Raw genomic sequence first — 19,092 nt, 5'->3', positions numbered from 1 at the left:
ACTCTGTTCTTACTGCTGCAAAACTTGAACTGGCCTCCAAAGTCAGATCAAGCTCTCACATGGTGGACTGTAATTAGTGAGAGCTATGGATCCAGATGCAAAATTCCTAACAGCTTTTTGATAAAATCAGCTGCCAATCAGTTACTATGAGCAGTTCAGATGGAATGAAACGTGCCTGCTCAACGCTCTTTCCTAGTACCAAGCGCAGCCCCTCTGACAGCACCATCAACCAGCAAATGGCTTGTGGCACAGGTCAGCAGGTGACAGAAAGAACAGGCTACACTCACTATTTCAAATTAAGTTACTCTGGAATATTATCTCATATTGTGTACATATGCTATATTATACTAAAGTATATTTTAAATATCTATCTAATCTGCTATCTAATCTGCTTTTATTAACAGCACTATTTAAGACAAGTAACATAAAAAATTTGGAGGGGAAAACACTCTGCTCTGTTTCACTATTATTTGAGATACTTGGCAGTAATTTGCCACATCATGTGGTTTTGCACTTTGTGTTGTTGATACGTATCTGTAGCAGGGAAAAAAAAAAAGGACAATCTTTCTGACGTTATATAAGGCCTTTAGCTTTTACTCATTTCTTTTAGGCTGAGTAGTCTTCAGTATTGAATTTCCCTTTAAGGACTGTTCATATCCAATAAAACAAGCCATTCTTGCCCATTCAGAATAGGCACACACAAGGAAAAAAGTCATGTCTGAAGCATTTTGCATAACCAAACTCCAAAGGTTGTGTGCATCATAATTCATGTGGCATAGTAAGGCCTTTACTGATGTTTTATGAGTTCAGTCCAAATTTCTGTCCTTAGCTGAGACATAAACACATGTCATTTCATTATTTAGTTGTAAAATATTAACTTTTAAATTTTGGGGAGTACTACAGCATTGCTTCAGCCTGTAAAAAATAAGTTGCTAACACAAGATGTTAATGTCTCAGGGGTTTATTAGCTTAACACAGAGGTGTTTTTAGACAGCATTTGTACGTCTTTTGGTGAATCACCAGCAAAGGCTGTATTGTCTACCCATCACTAATTTATGTACGTCAAAATCTGCAAAATGCTTTCCCAAAATGCTACAGCAATCTTAGTTAATAAATTACTGTGAGTCTAAGCTTGCATTTCGGACGGCCGTAACCAGAGGGGGGAGGGAATTTAATGTGGTTTGATACACAGATCTGTAATGACAGGAGGTGGGAGGGCGATTGTGATTAAAAAATCCCTGTCCAAGCCCACGATATGCACGTATCTCGCTCAGGTAGACGTTTCAGAAGTTAAAAAAAAAGCTGGGGAAAGGGGTAAGTCTGTATTCCTCATGTTTTAAGTTAGCAGGCAGCGGGTCTGCAGAAACGTATAGCTCGAATTTGTGGACTTTAAAGCTCCACACCAATATACACACTTCAAAGGCGCGTGGAGATACAAGCGCAAGAGGGATTTAATTTACGAAGAAATAAAAGCACTGACGTGCACAACACGCCCTAAGAAACCCTCGCCGCGCCAGGCGCCGCATCCTTCCCCAAATTCGGTTGGGGATGGCATCGCTTCAAACCCCAGGGACACGGGACGGGGTGGGGTGGGGGGGTGAGGTCCGCGTTTCTGCCACGCGTGCAAAAGACACGCGAGGGACTACTGGAGGAGGCGCCGATGGCTCCGAGCCCGAGCCCGAGCCCGAGCCCGAGCCCGAGCCCGAGCCCGAGCCCGAGCCCGAGCCCTCCGCGACCGGCGCCTCCCCCCGCCCCCCCCGCGCGCGCCACCCGCCCCACGGCGGCGGCTCCGCCTCGGCGCGGCGATCAGCTGCGCGCGCGTCACGTGGGCGCGTGTCGAAGGTCACGGCGCCCACAATGGAGCTGTCGGCGTACGCGCGGGGTGGGTGGCGGCTGCTGGGGGACCCCCACCGCTTCCCGCGCCGCTCCTACGCCGCTCTCCTTCGCGCCGCATTCCGCAGCCTCCTCGAGCACCCGCAAGCCGGGCTGGGTAAGGCGGAGGGCCGTGGGGGTGTGGGGGGGAGCGGTGGCGTGGCGTGAGGTGGGCTGAGAGGCAGTGCGGGCCGCGTCGCTCCGCGCAAACGGGGGTCCACCTCATCGCGTATACACGCGAGTCTGTGTTGCGTTGGACGGCGAGATCCCCACCCCACCCCCTCCGCAAAGACACGGGGCGGCTCCCACCCGGCGCGTCGTCCGTGGACGGCTCCAGGGTGCCGCTGCGCGGGGTGACATCGCCAGTGCGCGCACGCTTCATTAAAGTTTCATTAAACCCGGCAAAAATACCGAGGTGGGGGGGAGCGGCCCGCAACGAGGTCCCCGCGCGTCCGTGGCCGTGTAGCGGGGCAAGAGGCGGTTTTCCCCGGGCGCTCCTCCGCGACCGTGTGGTCGCGCGTGGACGCTTCCTATAAGCGACGCCGGCGTGAGAAGATACGGCCGCGCAATTAATTCTGTGGTGTTAATGACACTGCCGCCGGTGCCGGCGGGTAGCCCCGGTCCCCCGCCCCGCCGCTGGCTACGGCTCCGCTCCCCGCCGTTGGCGAAGCGCGCTCAGGGCTTAAAGAGGAAATTGAGGTTTTCCTATTTTTTTGCTTTTTTTTTCCCCTTCCCCCCTCCCCCTCTCCTTATTTTAAACGGGCAGGAGCTGGAGGGTCGGCAGGGCGCGCGTCCCTGGACAGCCCCGCCTGGTACGCTGTGCCTCAGCCCGTGCTTCATCCCCTCTTCTCACACCTTGCCTCCTTTCTCTGTCCTTTCGCTCTTAAAACACCAAAAAGTGATCCATTTTGAATGGGGTTTTATGGGGGAAAGATTCCATTCAAGAGACAAGCAGCAGCTTTTGATACCGTAGGATTTGGCAAAGAGGTTTGTCATCAGTGATTCATTTATTTTAGACGATCCAGACCTGAAAGATATTGACCCAACGGTATTAAAACATTGCCATGCCGCAGCTGTGACGTGTATTCTGGAGGCAGGGAAGCAGCAAGCCGACATATCTGCTATAAGGTACTAACACTTTGAAGCCACCCCATTTCTCTAGCGGTCGGTACATTAAACTGTTCTGCTGAGTTGATGCTAACAGAAAACTAACAAGTTCTTTTTCCCCTGTAGCACGTGTCTTGAGGACTGTAAACTGGACAAAGAGAGAATAGAGCAGTTCTGCACCGAATATCAGGTTTTGGAAACAATTTTAACATATTTATATTTCCTTTGTCTCATAGGAATTTATTGAATCTAGACAATTTGTTTTGTTGTGTTGTGGTTTTTTTTCCTCCAGAAAAACAAGGATGCCTTGGAAATCCTATTGGGAAGGTAGGTCAGTCAGCACAGATATATAGTTTCAATTACAGCTACTTTGAAATTGTCCTGGAAAGCACCTGTACTTTCTCTAAGTGATTAAAGTAAGAAATATTGTTGTATTTAAAACAAACAAACCACAACTGAAAAAAAACTTAAAAGACATTGTACATTTTTAGCAAACTTTAGGAAAAAAAGCTGTTGAAACTTCTCTCCTTCCTCTTGGAATTCTTCTCTTAAGAAACTTTTTTTAACTTTTGAACAACTGTTCAAGGATGGGTAAAAAGTTCTTTATTGATGAATAACTTGAGAGAATGATGTGTTTAGTGTAGGGAACTTGTAACTGTTGTGTCTTTCAGCATAGGCAGATCTCCTCTCCATATAACTGATGTGGCTTGGCGCTTGGAATATCAAATCAAGGTAATTTTAACACATTAAGGTATTTCTTTAGCCTGTTCCAGTGCTGAGACTTGACTTTTTTTTTTCTCTATGCTCTTTAATTTAGAGCAATCAACTTCACAAAACTTACCAGCCTTCCTACTTGGTGACCTTAAATGTAGAGGTACTGTACACTCCCAGCACCCTTAGAGGAAAAAGTGCAATTTCAGGTTTTTGGGTTTGTTTTTTTTAATAAAACAGGCACTGTTGGTTGTTTTTTTTGTTCTCCAGAGCTGTGATTCAGGATCACACCCAGATGTTACATTTAGTTGTACGATGGAGCAATTACAGGTACTTCTTTCCTTCATCGTGGTTTCTACGCTTGGTTCCACTTGTGGACGTAACTGTTTTTAACAACTTGCCAATCAAAATAATGTCACATATATTGTTATTTAAAAAATAACAATATCTGAGGGTACATAAAAAAACCCCTATCCATTGGTAATATCCACTGGGAGGATATGGGAGAATCTTCTATAAAAAATATCTGAGTGTAGTTTTCCTGTCTTCTCAGATGAAGTGGCAAAGTGACTGATTTTAGTTGCATGGGGAGTGTTTTACATAGGTGCATAAATGTTTTGCCTGATTTCATAACTGTAATATATATATGAGGAAATACATCATTTTTCTGAAACTCTGATTTCCCGTGCTTTAAAGAAATGAGTGAAGAAGTTGGTTCCATGATTTAAATGTGTTACGATTAAAAATAGGGAACAGAAGTGGAGGCTCTTCAGTGGTGTTAATGACACATAAGAAATGTACTGAAACAAACGTTGATCTTTGTTTAGCGATTTAAATGTGTAACTGAACAATAGAGGTATTGTAATGCTTGGAAGTGACCAAACTCTGGAGAACTGGGAAGAGGGGTTGGGGAAGAGGAAAAGCAAGATATTAAAACTTCAGCTTCACACCTCTGCTTTTTTAAAGTGTATCTCAAAAGTCATCCTTTTCTAACTAATGAGTGCTTTTTGATTGGTTTGCTGACTTGGTTAAGTCTCACATCCTTTGCCTGGAGAATGGTCCTAGGACAAAATTGCACTCAAAATATTTTCAGTATTTTGGAAATGTATATTCAAAGCCTAGACCAAATGTCAGCCTTGGCCATTGTAATGGTACTGATAAAATCCATGTGTTAAGAACACTGATCTTAGTAGATAATATATGTGAAAAGGTGTTTTCCTTCAGTTCCCACTTTTCTTACTACGTTGTAAAATAGGGAGCTATCTGATTACTTGCTGGCATTGTTCATCAGTTGCAACATTTCTTTGTGGTGTGAGGTGCTGGTTTCCCTTGCCTCCCCGTATAAAAATAATACTACGTTCTCCTAGCTGACCTTTTAAAAATTACGTTTATTCTGAGACGCTGTTTCATCTCTTAGGATTTAGTTGGAAAACTAAAAGATGCTGCAAAAAGTCTAGAAAGAGCAAGTCAGATGTGATTGAAGGAAAGTGTCAGCCTGCTGAGATGAAGGGATCTCATTCCGAAGAGCATCTTCTAAATGACAAATGTCTTTCATCTCTTGATGCAAACTAGTCTCTTCTTTTTTTTTTCTTTTTTTAAATAGTCTTTGGATATTAATTAAGTAAAATAATTTTTGTAGGACCACAGTTGGTCTTCCTTGCTCGTGTCGATTTTTTTTTACTTATCTCTTGTTAAATATTTGCTAAAATGTGGTGTCTCTAAAGCATTCCTTCTCGTTTATTTTGTGTATTTTTAGAATAGTCACTGATTATTTTTCCCTGGGATCTAATAAAGTTTATTCGCTCCTCTTCCGCAATTTCTATGCGTGAATTGGCTGTACCTAAATGTAAGACGCTAAACGTTGGTCAGCGCTGAGCCGAAAATCCCTTCCTCCCGTGCCGCGGCTGCGGCGCCTTTGCTGAACCGCCACTGCGCTTTGTTATTTCTTGTATCTTCTCTAAGAGCAAAGGTTGGTCCCGGAGCGGGAGCCGAGAGGTACTCCCATTTAATTTGCGATTAACATGGAGCCGACACACCTCGCCGGCAGTCCGCGGAGCTGCGCGGAGCCGAGTGTCGGCTCCGGCTCGACGGCGACCATCCCCTGCGCGGGGCTGCTCCGCGCCCGTCGCCGGGGCCGCGGCCCGCCGCTCCCTGAGCCGCCGCGGCCCCGCTGGCTGCTGCGAAGCCGCTCGTCGCCGCGGAGCCCGTCCGCACCTGCCGGCGGGGGAGAGCAGCCCCGCGGAGGAAGCGCGGCGGCGGAGCTGGGTTCTTGTCGCCTCGCTCCTCCGCACCCGGATCGCGGGCGACATCTCGTCTGCCGGGAGTTTCCCGCTTCCCTTTCGTCCGCTTCGGCCGAGCCCGGCGCTCCTAGTCCCCTCCGCGGGTGTCCGCGCCGCCCGCTGTCCCTGCCGCTCGGGGGACGCCGGGGCGAGCCGAGCCCGGGGGTCGCCGCTGCGGGCGGGAGAGCCTCGGCGCGGTTCCGAGGGGACGCGTCGCCCCGACGCCCCCAGCGGGGCCGCCTGCGGGCGGCGGGCAGCGCGCACGAGGCGGCGGGGGCGCGAGGCCGTGGCGCGGTCCCCCGCGGGGGCTCTCACCCCGTGGTGGGACGGGGCGTACCGGGCGGCCCGTGGGTGCCGGGGGCCGCGGATGCCGCGGAGCGCGCAACAAGTGCGCGGAGGGAGGCGAGGGCTGCGGAGGAAGGGGCGCGGGAGGCGCGTGGGGCCGGCGGCCGTGCGAGGATGGCGAGGGCAGCGCCGGGCAAAGGCGGGGGGACGCACCTCGCGGGTGGGAGCGGAGGCACGGAGGCCGGTCGGCGGCTCGGAGGGGAAGCAGGGGCGGAGAAGGCGCGGAGCGCGGGCGGAAAGCGGGGAGCGGCGGGGCGGGCGGAGGGAGCGCGGGGAAGGAGGCAGGGCGGCATCGGGCTGTGGCGGGCGGGGGGAGGCGGGCGGGAGCCGCGGAGCGGGAGCGGGGCCGGGGGTCGGGGCGGGCGCGCGGGCGGCGCGGCGAGGAAAAGGAGGCATCGGCGGCGCGCGGGCGAGCGTGTGCAGGGCCGGGGGGGAGGGGAGGGGGGCGGCGGGCGGGGGAGGGGAGGGAGGGAGCGCGGGGGGGGGGGGGCGGAGGGGGAGGAGGCGGCCGGGTTGCGGGATTGGGTCACGGGGAGGCTGCCGGGCCCCGGCGGCAGCGCCGCTAATTCCCAGGCCGCCCTTAAGGAATGAGGCGCCCCACGTGACGCTGGCGGGGCGGGCGAACTCCGAGCCATTTTGGGGACGGTGTCAGTTTCCACTGTGTGCCTTCAGCGTTGCATTCTTCCCTCCTCCGCCCTCCTCCCGCCCGCCCGCCCGCCCGCCCTCCTTCCCTCCCCGGGTCCCCGCCACCAACTATGAAATAACAACAACAATAATACTCGTAATAATAATAATAATAATAAAAGGAACGCGAGCGAGGCCGCGAGGCGGAGCGGGGGGCAGAGGGAGAGACAATGGGCTGGTGGAGAGAGGACCCATCCGGACCGGGGAGACTTTGCGCTCCCAGCGCCTGAGCCGCCCGGGCGGCGAACTCGGCGGGAGAGCGAGGGAGCGAGAAGGGCCGGTGGACGAGCGGAGAAAACCCGGGTGTTTTGTAACTAAAATGAGCGGAGCGCAGCGGCGGCGGCGGCAATAAGCTTATTGCAATTGACAGCGTCTGCAGTTCATTTCAAGATGGCCGCTTGGCTCACATTCATTTTCTGCTGAACGACTTTTAACTTTCATTGTCTTTTTTGGCCGCTCCGATCATCACCCACCGGCTCCGTTTTCCGGGTACGTATGAAGCGAGGTGTCGCCTTACCAAGGGCGGGGGGCTAAGGGGGCTCGGCGTCGGTTTTCGTCCGGTTTGGGGGCTGCAAAGGGGAGCCTAGGTGTCCCCCGAGCTCTCCGTATGGGAAAAGCGCTGACAGGCTGCTCCAGCCACACACACACACATATAGACACGCAGCAGCAGCAGCAGCCTGTGCACTCGCTCGCGTTACGCACCCACATTTGCAAATTTTAGTTCCTTTCTTTCTCCAGACGCCCCCTAAAACCTTTCTGTGCACATGGCCCCCGAGGAGAATATTTATATTTCCAGACCCTGCTGCCAGCCCGGCCTGAGCGCCCTTTGTTTAAAGGCAGATTTTGATTAAACAGGGACGTTCGTGAAATCTGGAGCTGCCTGGGTCAAATGATTTCGGTCCTCCCCGAAAGAAATGTGTCTGGGGGAGGTTAAAATGTCAGATAACGCACCCATTTTATAGAGATAGAGCCAGCGGGGGGTAGCGATCCTCCTGGAGGGGTTGTTAGGCGCCGGGGCGCCCAGCAGAAAATGTTATTAACTTAAGTTGGACAAGTACTTGTGTGAAACTGGATGGGTTGTAAGATGGCGGTTGCCAGTTGTTCCCAATGTCTTCTCTCACATTTCTGCTCTAAATGTTAAAGTTGGGGGGTTTGCGCCTGCTGGGAGAGGAAAGGGGTGGCCAACACCGAGAAAGAACTTTTTTGGGGGGGTGAGGATAGCAGTTTGGCTGCCGTCTTGGGAAGCTGGGGCGTGCGGTTTGCTGGAGCCTTTGGAGCAAAGGTGATGTGTCTGTGGGACGCGGGGAGGGGGGGGGGGCTTTTTGAATTTCTTTTCTCTGATTGTGGTTTTGGGGTTTGTTGGTTGGTCGGGTTTTTTTAATTTTAGTTGTTTTGGGTTTTTTCTTTCTCCTGAACTCAGGAAGGGTAAATTTACATGAAATCCTTTGTCAGATCTTAAAAGGTGTCACGAGTGGGCTCCTCGTGCTGCTATGGGCAGCACTGGAAAGTTGCTGGTGTGCGTTTTTGTAATTTTATGGCCTTGACAATATATAATGCTGGATGCTTCTCTCTGTTTACTGCAAATAATATGCAAATAATCAGGTAAAAATAAGCAAAAAAAAAAAAAAGCATTTCTATAAAAGTGAGATAGTAACTTTTCAGCCTCTACAAACTTTGATTCGCTCCTCCACTCTTCAGAAACGTGGAGGAAAACATGAGTATGTGAGTCCATTTGCACGCTGGGCGTTAAAAGGTTTGGGTTGGTTTTTGGATTGGGTTGGTTTGGTGGGATTTTTTTTGCATAGTCTGTAGTGGTCAGAGCAACTTGTTTTATGGGGCTGTCGCCAAGACCAGGGAGATTCTGGAAATACAGTCCAGTAAAACTACTTTGAGTGACTCTGTGCAGTGCGCCCTGGAAACTGAGACAGACTTGTGTTGCAGTTTGCCAGAGACACGGAGGCTTGACCTACCTGATCTCTCAGATAGTACAAAATGAACATTTTAGTGTATTTTTTAAAGTAGAAAAATGATGTCCTTCACCTCTTTCCAGGGAGGCGATTTGAGGGATTGGCGTCCTTTAGCACTCTGTTGCCAATATTCAGGTCTTTCCCCGCTGCGGCGAGCTGGGCAGGGGTATTTGAGCTCTGTGTGCCTTCTCAGAAAGAAGCATCGTCTCTTCTTTAAAACATATGTGGCCATTCTTAAGCGAAAGAGTAATAACAGGCTCGATAGTAAAAGTGGCTGTGACTGATAATGGGTGAAGATGTAGAGTGACGGCTGCTTTATTCCTGATGAGAGAGTTTTCAGAGAGGCGATGGGTGCAAAGTACACAGACTTACTCGGGAGATGCTTCTGGTTTTTCTGTATGTATCTTCTGCTAGAGACCTGTCCAGCAAGGTTTGATAGCTTATTGCCTTTATAGATTTTTAATAATGTAGCTGATTCCTAGCAGGAGAACGCACTTCTGTTTTTCTTTATTTTGACATGATCTGTTTAAGGCCTCTAAATAATCAGCTGTCTGGCAGTGTTTACTTCTAGTGAGTATTATCTCCGTATATTTTACGTTTGGTTGTTCCGTGTGTCAATGTGTAAATATATATTGTCCCGGTTAAGAGGCTGTGTGTATTGACTGTGTGAAGTGCTGGTATTCGCCGTGCTATCAGCACGAGCAGGGAAAAAACTGAAAGAGTCTCCCTCGTACCAAGATACCGAGGCTCAGGCTGCTGTAGTAAAACGTGTTGCGTTCGTCTTAAATACCCGCGGGCACAGACACGCGTGTGCGTGTGTTTGTACAGGTGTCTTTTGGGGAGAAATGAGGCGCCCGGTTCAGCTCGCTGGAGAAAACCACTGGTTTCAAAGATAGCTCATAGCACGTTGAAAATGCTCTAAGTTTGGGCAATAAATAATCCGCGTTTAGGGGTTGCTTCGACAAAACGGGTTTCACGGTTGAATTTAATCCTCCTCCATTTAGGAAGGGGCTACGCCTGCGTGAAATAAACGTGTTAATGTCCTCAAAGGTTTGTTCCAGCCTGGCAGGGCTGGGAAGGAATTCTCGGTCGGCCGCCTTGCATGACCTCGGCCGCTGCTGAGGTTTTTGGTTCAGATATTTATGAATTATAAGCTAGTGACCTGAACAAATAAACCACAGAACCGGGAAAGCAGTCTGACCATGGTTAAGTACCTAAAGGGACCTCAGAGTCGCCGGCTTCGGGCGCTGAGGTCTTCAGAAAGGAGCGCAGAAGCCCCGGCTCTGGCTTTTCTGGGAAAAGCAAGTCCTCGGTATCGGTTTAAAAGTAAGAAGCGGAGGGTCAGGGACCCTGGAAGCGACATTTAAACGGCAGTACAATGCAGCGGGGGTCTCCTTTTCCCGCAGGAGGCTAGGAACAGCTTTGTGGACCTCGTCTGGCTTGATGCTTCTCGCATGTTGCTTTTTGGTGTGCTGGCCGGCTGCGGCTTGATGCTGGGGAGTTTTATCTGCTGCTCACTCAAGGGTTCTCCTGCAGGAGCAGGAGAAGTTTCCTGGCTGGGGTCGCTCGTTGGCGCTGTGCTCACTGTTTGAGGAATATTGTACCCCTGGGCAGTTTGGCCGAAATTCAAAGCTTTTAGAAAGATTGGTGGGCTTTTTTTTTCTCCCGCTGCCTACCACCGAACTTTGCGAGTGGCTGAGGAGAGCCTCTCGTCTCGAGACTTCTGCAGCTCTCACGGTGCTGCAGGGAGAAGCGGCTCTCAAGCTCTGCCTGAGGAAGAGTGGGGACCAAGGGTAGGAGCTGGTATGCTGGGTATCCTGACAGGGGGAAATGAATGGCTTGCATTGGAGCAACGTTGTTACGTTACATTTTTCAGGATCTGGTTGACAGAAAATAATTTATTCTGCAATTGACATGGCTGAAGATGTCATCGTGTCGCCGTCGTTCGCCCCTCCCCCCCCCCCCGTGTACTTTTCACTTTACCTCTTATCCCTTCTCATTTTAAATAGTACGTGTGCATCTAACGTTGGTATCAGTGCATCCGACGGAGGTTTACGGGTTTCTGACTGTGAAAATGACATTTGTTTTTCACTCTTGTCGCTTCATTGTGATGACAAGGTGTTGATTTAGCTTTAGAAATGATTTGGTCACATGGTCCTTCGCATGTTGTCACTAATGTGCCGTTTAAAGTCGATTTCCCCCCCGCCCGTCCCCCCCGGCTAGTATGCTTTTATTGCTGAAAAGGGGGGTTGTTTAAGAACCCGGAGACTAGTTTTCTCCCGTACAAACACCTTACCCTGGTGCTGCAATTCTCTTTCCACCTCTTGCAAAACTTTGCACCGCGCTCGCTTCGTCCACGGGAGGCTTTTCAAACGAGAGGCGAAGAAGCGGGGAGGGGGGAGAGAAAGAGTTGAGGAGGTGGAGGGGAGAAGGGAAGGAAGGAGAGAAAGGAGGAAAGCGGATAAGAGGGGAGAGGGCATGTCGGCAGCGCGGGAGTTGGTACTCGGTACCCCGCCGGTGGTGCGGGGGGCTCGGTCCTCGGCAGCGCGGCTCGGCGGAGGGAGGGAGGGAGGGAGCGGAGGGGGAGAAGAGAGATCTCAGACCAGCTCCTCGTACCGAGTCGACGTGGAGAGAGGCCCCTGAGAGGATCCGAAATGGCCGAGGCTCGGGAGGAGCCTCTGGCGCTCTCCTCCGCCGGGCCGAGACCCCAAAGCTCGGCTCAGCACCGCGCCCAGGGCCGCCGCCCGTGCTGCCCCGCACCCCGCCCCGGCACCCTTCGGGCTGCGGCACCCCGACCCCGCCCGCGCCCCCTCCTCCCGCCTTCCTCCCCCTCCCCTCGCAACCAGGCTCCCAGACCCTCGCGGGCTCCTCGGCTCCTCCACCCCCTCCGCCAGCCCCCGGGCCCCGCGTCCCACCCCCTGGCCCGGCTCGGCTCGGCCCGGCCCGCCCCCCCCTCCCTCCCTGGCCGCCCCCCCTCCCGGCTCTCGTGTGTTCCCAGCGGTGGCAGGATGCCAAGTGTAAGTGTAAGTTGCTATAGCAACCCCCTCGGAGAGCGGAGCAGATCCGGATCGGCACCGAGCAGCAGCAGCAGCCGCCCGGACCCCCCTCGCGGGCCGGCCCCGCTCCGAGGTGCGTGTCCCCCCCACCCGTCCCTCCCCCCGCCGCCCCTCCCCGCTCTCCGGAAATGCCAGGGCAGCCGCACCGGGAGGCGCTGGTTCCCCTTTGTGCTGCTCGCCGGCAGCCCGGTGCCCGGCCGGCGTCCCCCCCCGCCCCGAGCTCCCCCCCCGCCTCGCCGCCGAACCGCCCGGGGAGCCCGAGCCGGCCGGTGCCGCGCCGCGCCGCGGGGAGAGCCCGTCGCCCGCCGGGGAGCGGCGCGGTGGGTGCCGCGGAACGACCGCGCCTCCGCGGGGCTGCGCCCAGGCCGGCCCGGGGCGGTGCGTGGCGGCGAGACGCTCCGCCGGCCTCGGGACCGGCCCTCGCCCGCCGCCGGGCCCCGCGCCGCCGCCTCCCGCGCTTGAGCTGCCCCTGCGCCGGGGGATGCGACTGCACGGGGGAAGGGGACGCGCCGGATTTCGGCACCTGGGACGTCGCTGCGCTCGTCTCCGCTGATCGGTCCTCTGTGTGTGTGTGTCTTTCAGAGCCGCCCCTCGCCACGCCAAAATGCATCGAACAACCAGAATCAAAATAACCGAGCTAAACCCCCATCTCATGTGCGTGCTCTGCGGCGGGTACTTCATTGATGCAACAACCATCATAGAGTGCCTCCACTCCTGTAAGTACGACCGGGCGCTCCGCGTTGTTCCACACCGCTTCTCACCTTTCCCGACATCCCGGGAAAAACAGAGACCAACCCCCCTCACAAGCCCCGACCCCCTGAGGTGCTGGGGACCGCCGTCCCTCCGCCTCCCTGGCCGGCTGGGAAATAGGTGGCCCGGCCGCCGTGCACTTCTTCTGACGATGGTCCTGCGGTCTTTGTTAAAGTAATAATATATGTACTCTAAGCGTCTCCTTTTCATGGTAATTGCAGCTTATTTGGGTATTTGTTTAGCTTAAGCAGCACACTGCTGACAATGGACGATTTGCTCTAGCTTGCATAGTTTAGAAAATCGCACCTTTATCTATGCATATCTGTGAGCATCACCTCCGACTGACACTAAAGGGTTTTCGTGTTTGACTTTACAGTCTGTAAGACCTGTATCGTGCGTTACTTGGAGACCAGCAAGTATTGTCCTATCTGTGATGTCCAAGTTCACAAAACTCGACCACTTTTGAATATAAGGTAGGAGAAAGGCGCGTTGCACACCCTGCATCTCTTTTACTTTACATGGGGAGACCAGCAGTAGTCCCGTCGATGTTATCTCTTCGTCCGCGATTTAAATCTGAAAGGGTTTGTCAGTTTACAAGCCAACTCATCTGTATGCTCTGTCTTTGGAGATTGCTCATTGATTGAAAATGAACATTTCTCTGAATGTGAGACAAAGTTTTTGTGGATCTGTTTTTTGGGGGTTAGGGATTGGGGTTTGGTGGTTTTTTTGCATACACCAACCACTGATGCAATGCCTCTTCCCTCACATGTACCATCCTGACAGTTTTTTGCCTCCACTTCCAGGAATGCTTCACTCCATCCAGAGCTCTTGGTCATGAAAACTCTTGCTGAAACTTTGCAAACTAAGAGGCAAAAAGCCTTTAAAGCATGCTTCTCCTTTCTGGAATATTTGTGCTTGTCAGTGTTAAGCTTTGCTCTCCATGTTTTCTAGGGAGGGCATGTAATTTTGAAGGCCTTCCTTCAGTCTGAGGGAGTTCTTTTTCATTGTGGTAGCACAAATGAGTTTTGGTTTATTGGAATATTTGGACCAGTGCTAGTTTGATTTCAGGGTCTTGCGAGTTAACTTTTTACGAGTAGCCTCCCTCTCTTTCAGAGATGACTCATTGTTGTGAAAGATTATAAATGGGAAGCCACTGCTTGGATTGTGATACTGCTTCACCTGCTTAATTTTGTGTTTTGTGGTTGTTCTTTTTTCAGGTCAGATAAAACTCTCCAAGATATTGTATACAAGCTAGTACCAGGCCTTTTCAAAAGTAAGTAATTAAACCGTGGGATTTCCTTGAAGAGTAGAAAACCAAAACCAGAACTGCTGTCCTATATCAATACCAGGAGTTACAGAGTATGTACTAAAAGAAAAATATGTGCTTTTCCATCTAGATGAAATGAAAAGAAGAAGGGATTTTTATGCTGCTCATCCGTCGGCTGATGGTAAAAACTTCTCGTTCACAACTTTGCTAAGTGTGGCATCAACCTAGATGCTTTACTTATTTAACTTAGGAATGATGTGCTACTGTGACAGGATTTTAATAAGTAAATTCAACATAAAAAAAGTTTATTGCTTTTAACACTTAGGTACTTTTAATTCAGAAACTTACTATGGAGATGATTTTTTTTTAATCTTGTTACTGAGAATTGCCATTCTTCCTGATTTGAATTTCAAAATGTAAATGATTGTGGAAATTTCTGTGCAGCTGCCAATGGCTCTAATGAAGACAGGGGAGAAGTGGCTGATGAAGACAAAAGAATTATAACAGACGACGAGATAATAAGCTTATCCATTGAATTCTTTGACCAGAATAGGCAAGTTCCAGATTGGAAATATTTAATGTTTACCTGTCTAATAGCAGCTATTTTTTTCTGACGTGTTATAATTGTATAATTTCTTTTCTCAGACTGGAACGAAAAGGAAATAAGGAGAAAGAAAAATCAAAGGAAGAGGTAAATAACTTTTCCTTACTCTAGATAAAGCATAATGCCACAAACATCTTTAGGGAAGGTTTGTAGCTGAAAAAAGGTACGTAGTTACGTGTACCTAGAACAAGAGGCACGCCTCCTGCCGTGGTGGTAGGTACAGAAGCTGTCACACATCTTCATACAGCTGTATATGTAAATGATTTTTAATATTAAAATATACCTACAGTATTGCATTTAAAGCACAATCTGATTTTTTTTGGTCAGATTCTGCTATCATTAATTAATTATAAAAATAAATGTCATATATATACAATTATAGTTGCATTTTTAATTACTTCTTCGGGAACTATTATTGACCACATATTTCTGTTGTTCCTTGTAAAGCAGCAGCAATAGTTATATTTCCTATTTTTTTTAAAAAGAAAAACTTAACATAAAATGTTAGAGTAGGGCTTTGGTGGGAGTTAATTGCTTGCTCTCAGCAAACTGATTTTCTTTCTTATGCCATCAGGTGAATGACAAAAGATATTTGCGCTGCCCAGCAGCAATGACAGTGATGCACCTAAGAAAGTTCCTGCGGAGTAAAATGGATATACCTAACACTTTCCAGGTATTTGCTGGGAAAGAGTAAATTTTAATTAATTAATTAATTATTTTAATTAGTCTTGTTATTCTAAGCCTGCCAATGCTGGTTGGCACTTAATTTCTCATTCCAGCCAGTTCCAGCAAGTGGTAATTAAAAGTATTTCTGGTGTACGCAGTTCATTGATGGGATTATGAACACTATTTAAAAAACATCTACTGGGAGAGTTTGGTGACATGGTAATTTTTGAGTGCTGTAAATATCAAGCCATCAAGAAAGTGTTCCTTTAAAACATATCTGATAGACATGAAAACTGCCTGTCCTCTGCTGCTTTCAGCATAGCGTTTTTTCCAATCTTCCGATGGTTATAGCAGCAGGGCTACTTTCACCTCAGAGCAAAGGTAAACCATGGGGTAACTGCCTGGCTGCTCCTTAACGCAAGCATATTTGTATCTTAAACAGATTGATGTGATGTATGAAGAGGAGCCCCTGAAGGACTACTACACCCTAATGGACATTGCCTACATCTATACCTGGAGACGGGTGAGTGTGGTCTGTGCACCTTCCCCTGCGATGCAGGTCGTGACCTGGAGAGGGTGCTTACCGGAGTTTCCCCTTTGCCTTGCAGAACGGGCCTCTTCCCCTGAAATACCGTGTCAGACCTACTTGCAAGAGGATGAAGATCAGTCACCAGAGGGAAGGCTTGAATAATAGCGGGGAGCTGGAAAGTGACTCAGGGAGCGACAAGGCGAGCAGCCCAGCGGGAGGCATCCCCTCCACCTCCTCCTGTTTGCCCAGCCCCAGCACACCGGTCCAGTCTCCTCACCCTCAGTTTCCTCACATCTCCAGCACCATGAACGGCACCAGCAGCAGCCCCAGCAGTAACCACCAGTCCTCCTTTACCAACAGAGCACGGAAAACATCAATAAATGGCTCCTCAGCCACTTCATCTGGTTGATGTGCCAACTAGGCTACCGACCCCCCTGCCCCTCCTTTATATAGATCTTTCCATGCCATTACAGCTTTATAGATGCTAATCCATGTGACTATCGTCCAAATTGCTTTCTTTTGTAGTGACACTGAACTTGGCTATAAAAGGTGGACTAGGTGACATTCAGGATGGACGTTAATGGAAACGCAAGATTGAAATGTAAATTGTTTTCAGAGGACTGGGAAGCAAACAAAAGTTACACCTTCACCTGCTCTGAGTGATCCAGAGCTGTTTCAGTCTCTATCATCTGGTCTCTCCAGAAGTCAAATCCCGGGAAGTAGTTTGTTAATCCAGACTAACTCCTCCATTGCATTCTCTTCAATTGTTATTGTTCTTATGCTGTTTTGTGAATCTGTAGAAAGCAAGTGCTTTTTCATCTTGAAATCCAACAAAACGAAAAGAATATGCATAGAATAATGCATATATGTAGCCATGTCACTGTGAATAACAATTTTTTGCGTATTAGCCATTTTGATTCTTATGTTGCATCTTTTACTTCTCTGTTGCTGCGCAGAACCGATCAAAAGTAAACTTCAGTTTTACAATCTGTATGCCTAAAAGCGGGTATTACCGTTTTATTTACTGACTTGTTTAAATGATTCGCTTTTGTAAGAATCAGATGGCATTATGCTTATTGTACAATGCCATATTGGTATATGACATAACAGGAAACAGTATTGTATGATATATTTATAAATACTATAAAGAAAATATTGTGTTTCATGCACTCATGATATGGTTGTTAAATTTCTAAACTGGTTCGACCCTTGCAGATGCCGCCTGTTTGAGCTTTGCTCATACTGCCAGAAACACCTTGCGTGTGAGAACTACAGTATTGGGAAAGCACACTCAAGTCTCTAATTACCTGGAGGCAATTGGCAATCTTAAAAGGATTTTACCGTCTTTATCTTTTTTTTTGTTTGTTTGTTTGTTTTCCCAAGCAATATATTTTTACTTTACCAAGTGTTGAAGTGATGCAGTGAAGAAAAGAGAAAAAGTCAAAAAAATTTAAGGAACACGGAAGTCTTTGACCTGTTTGATTTAACTTTTTTTTTTGTTATTTAGTGTGGTGGGACTGTGTTTTTAAAAGCACACGGAATCATTATAGAAGCCATAAACTATTTGGTATAAATTTTAAGGAACCAGCAAGTCGCTGGATGAAGGTATTTTATCTAAATTTCTTTTAATATATATGTATATGGTACAGTACTAACTTCATTAAAATTTAACAGGTACTTTAATATTTCCAATAAATTGTGGAGATTGCCTCCTCCTTAATGGCCTTGCAAATAGGTGCATTTTATTAGAGGCTTCTAAAGGTATTATTCTTTTCAGTAGAAGGAACTTTTCCACCATATGAACAGCCCAGAACACTTTTCAGTTTGTGCTTTGCTTTGGTCGAACTTTGTGTGTGTTCATCACCCATCAGTTATACATTTGTGAGGGTGTTTATTCTATATGGATATTGTTTCATGTTTGTACGGGAAAATTGTAGTTAAACATTTCATTGTCTCCAGTCTGCAAAAGAAGCACAATTCTTATTGCTTTGTCTTGCTTATAGTCATTAAATCATTACTTTTGCATATAAATTGCTGTTATTTGTCCTGCTTGTTTTTATAGACCAGGTGATTGCAAATCCTCCACAAGGTTATTGCTTATTGATGTATAATGTCTTGTTAAACAAGAGTTGATATTTTTTCCTGTAGTAAACATGTACAGTTCAATTTCAACAGTAAAAACTTCAGTTTTATATACACGAATAACTTTCATTTATAGCTGATCAAAGAAATAAACAAATAAAAGGGATAATTCATTGAAAAATAGCAAATTACCTCTGTTGATAATGTGTTAAAGGACAAACATCTTGTTCTCATTTGAAGTCTTTCTGGGTGTACAAAAGATTTCAGTGAGCAGAACAGTAGAGTTCTAAAATCACACACACACACAAAAAGTCTAGAAATCGCCATGATTAGTTTTGGTCGCCTGCCTCGAAAACATTTGCTGCTCTTTATTTGACCTCGGATTATTCTGGAGAACAAGCAAATGGTGTATTCGCACATCCCGGTCAGGCACAGGTTTTACCTCCTGACTCGCTGAGCCCACCTTAAACTGTGCAGGCTGGGAAGGGACGAGCGTCGGGATCTCTGTGAGGGCAAGTGCCCAGTGCCGCCTGTGCTGCTCCGGGTTGTTTATAAAACTTCAGTAGGACTAAATGCAATTGAATGTAAAGCTATCTCTCCCTGCGACCGACAGTCTATCTTGGCGAGTGTCCCTCACCTATAACAGTTACTTACACTGTACTGGTTGCATTAATTCACCTAAAGACTAGCTCTGAACCGGCAACAGAGGCTCGTACGTTAGCACGCTGATCAAATTGCACTTATTTTATACTGGAAGTAACTGATAATCACAGCTTTTAGCATCAAACCGAAACAGTTATCGGTCTTTGTAGAGTGTCCATGAAGCATAAGGCAATGAAACGGGAGCTGGATGACTCTCTTAGAGGTTTATTGAAGCTCTTACAGCGCTTGCGACATCTCCCAAATTGACATCTCCCGTCTGAAAAAGAACAAACGTTTTCAGTAGCGCTCTAGCTGAGCTACAGAAGCCGATGCGGATGTTTGTGCTGCCATGTGAAACTTTTGTTTTGCTGCTGGCCTTGGGCAGATGGCACCACGATGCATATATATTGCTAAGCATAACCGAGAAGATGATCAAAGATAGCATCTTGATCTTCTTGCGAAGCGGCCGTGTCAGCCTCCCGGTTTCACAACGTTTTCCTTTACAGATACACAGCGAACGGGTTTCCTTAC

The 19,092-nt window shown here is 48.7% G+C and overlaps 3 protein-coding genes across 4 annotated transcripts; all 3 read left to right on the top strand.

The window, feature by feature from the left end:
- The first annotated feature begins 1,843 nt into the window (after positions 1–1,843).
- Positions 1,844–5,501, top strand: COMMD3 (COMM domain containing 3). Its single transcript, XM_061997220.1, has 8 exons — positions 1,844–1,990; positions 2,889–3,000; positions 3,106–3,169; positions 3,272–3,306; positions 3,651–3,711; positions 3,797–3,853; positions 3,961–4,020; positions 5,108–5,501. Exons 1-8 carry the CDS (start codon positions 1,858–1,860, stop codon positions 5,165–5,167), a joined length of 582 nt encoding a protein of 193 aa, XP_061853204.1. The 5' UTR covers positions 1,844–1,857; the 3' UTR covers positions 5,168–5,501.
- Positions 5,502–7,044: 1,543 nt separating this feature from the next.
- Positions 7,045–17,959, top strand: BMI1 (BMI1 proto-oncogene, polycomb ring finger). 2 transcript variants are annotated; one of them, XM_061997218.1, is made up of 10 exons: positions 7,045–7,487; positions 12,604–12,737; positions 13,148–13,244; positions 13,989–14,044; positions 14,169–14,219; positions 14,483–14,591; positions 14,684–14,729; positions 15,217–15,315; positions 15,751–15,831; positions 15,917–17,959. In XM_061997218.1, the coding sequence occupies exons 2-10, from the start codon at positions 12,626–12,628 to the stop codon at positions 16,244–16,246; spliced, it is 981 nt and encodes a 326-aa protein (XP_061853202.1). In that variant the 5' UTR covers positions 7,045–7,487; positions 12,604–12,625; the 3' UTR covers positions 16,247–17,959. The 2 variants fall into 2 exon arrangements, with proteins under 2 accessions (XP_061853202.1, XP_061853203.1); XM_061997219.1 differs by lacking the exon at positions 7,045–7,487 and adding an exon at positions 12,026–12,094.
- LOC133625561 (uncharacterized) lies at positions 11,620–12,483 on the top strand. The gene has a single exon (XM_061997418.1). The coding sequence runs from the start codon at positions 11,620–11,622 to the stop codon at positions 12,481–12,483; it is 864 nt and encodes a 287-aa protein (XP_061853402.1).
- Positions 17,960–19,092: the final 1,133 nt, after the last annotated feature.

The sequence above is a fragment of the Colius striatus genome, chromosome 5 (assembly GCF_028858725.1).
Source record: "Colius striatus isolate bColStr4 chromosome 5, bColStr4.1.hap1, whole genome shotgun sequence".
Taxonomy (NCBI): domain Eukaryota; kingdom Metazoa; phylum Chordata; class Aves; order Coliiformes; family Coliidae; genus Colius; species Colius striatus.
The sequence above is the reverse complement of the archived record's forward strand: the minus strand, read 5'-3'. Positions and strand labels throughout refer to the sequence as shown.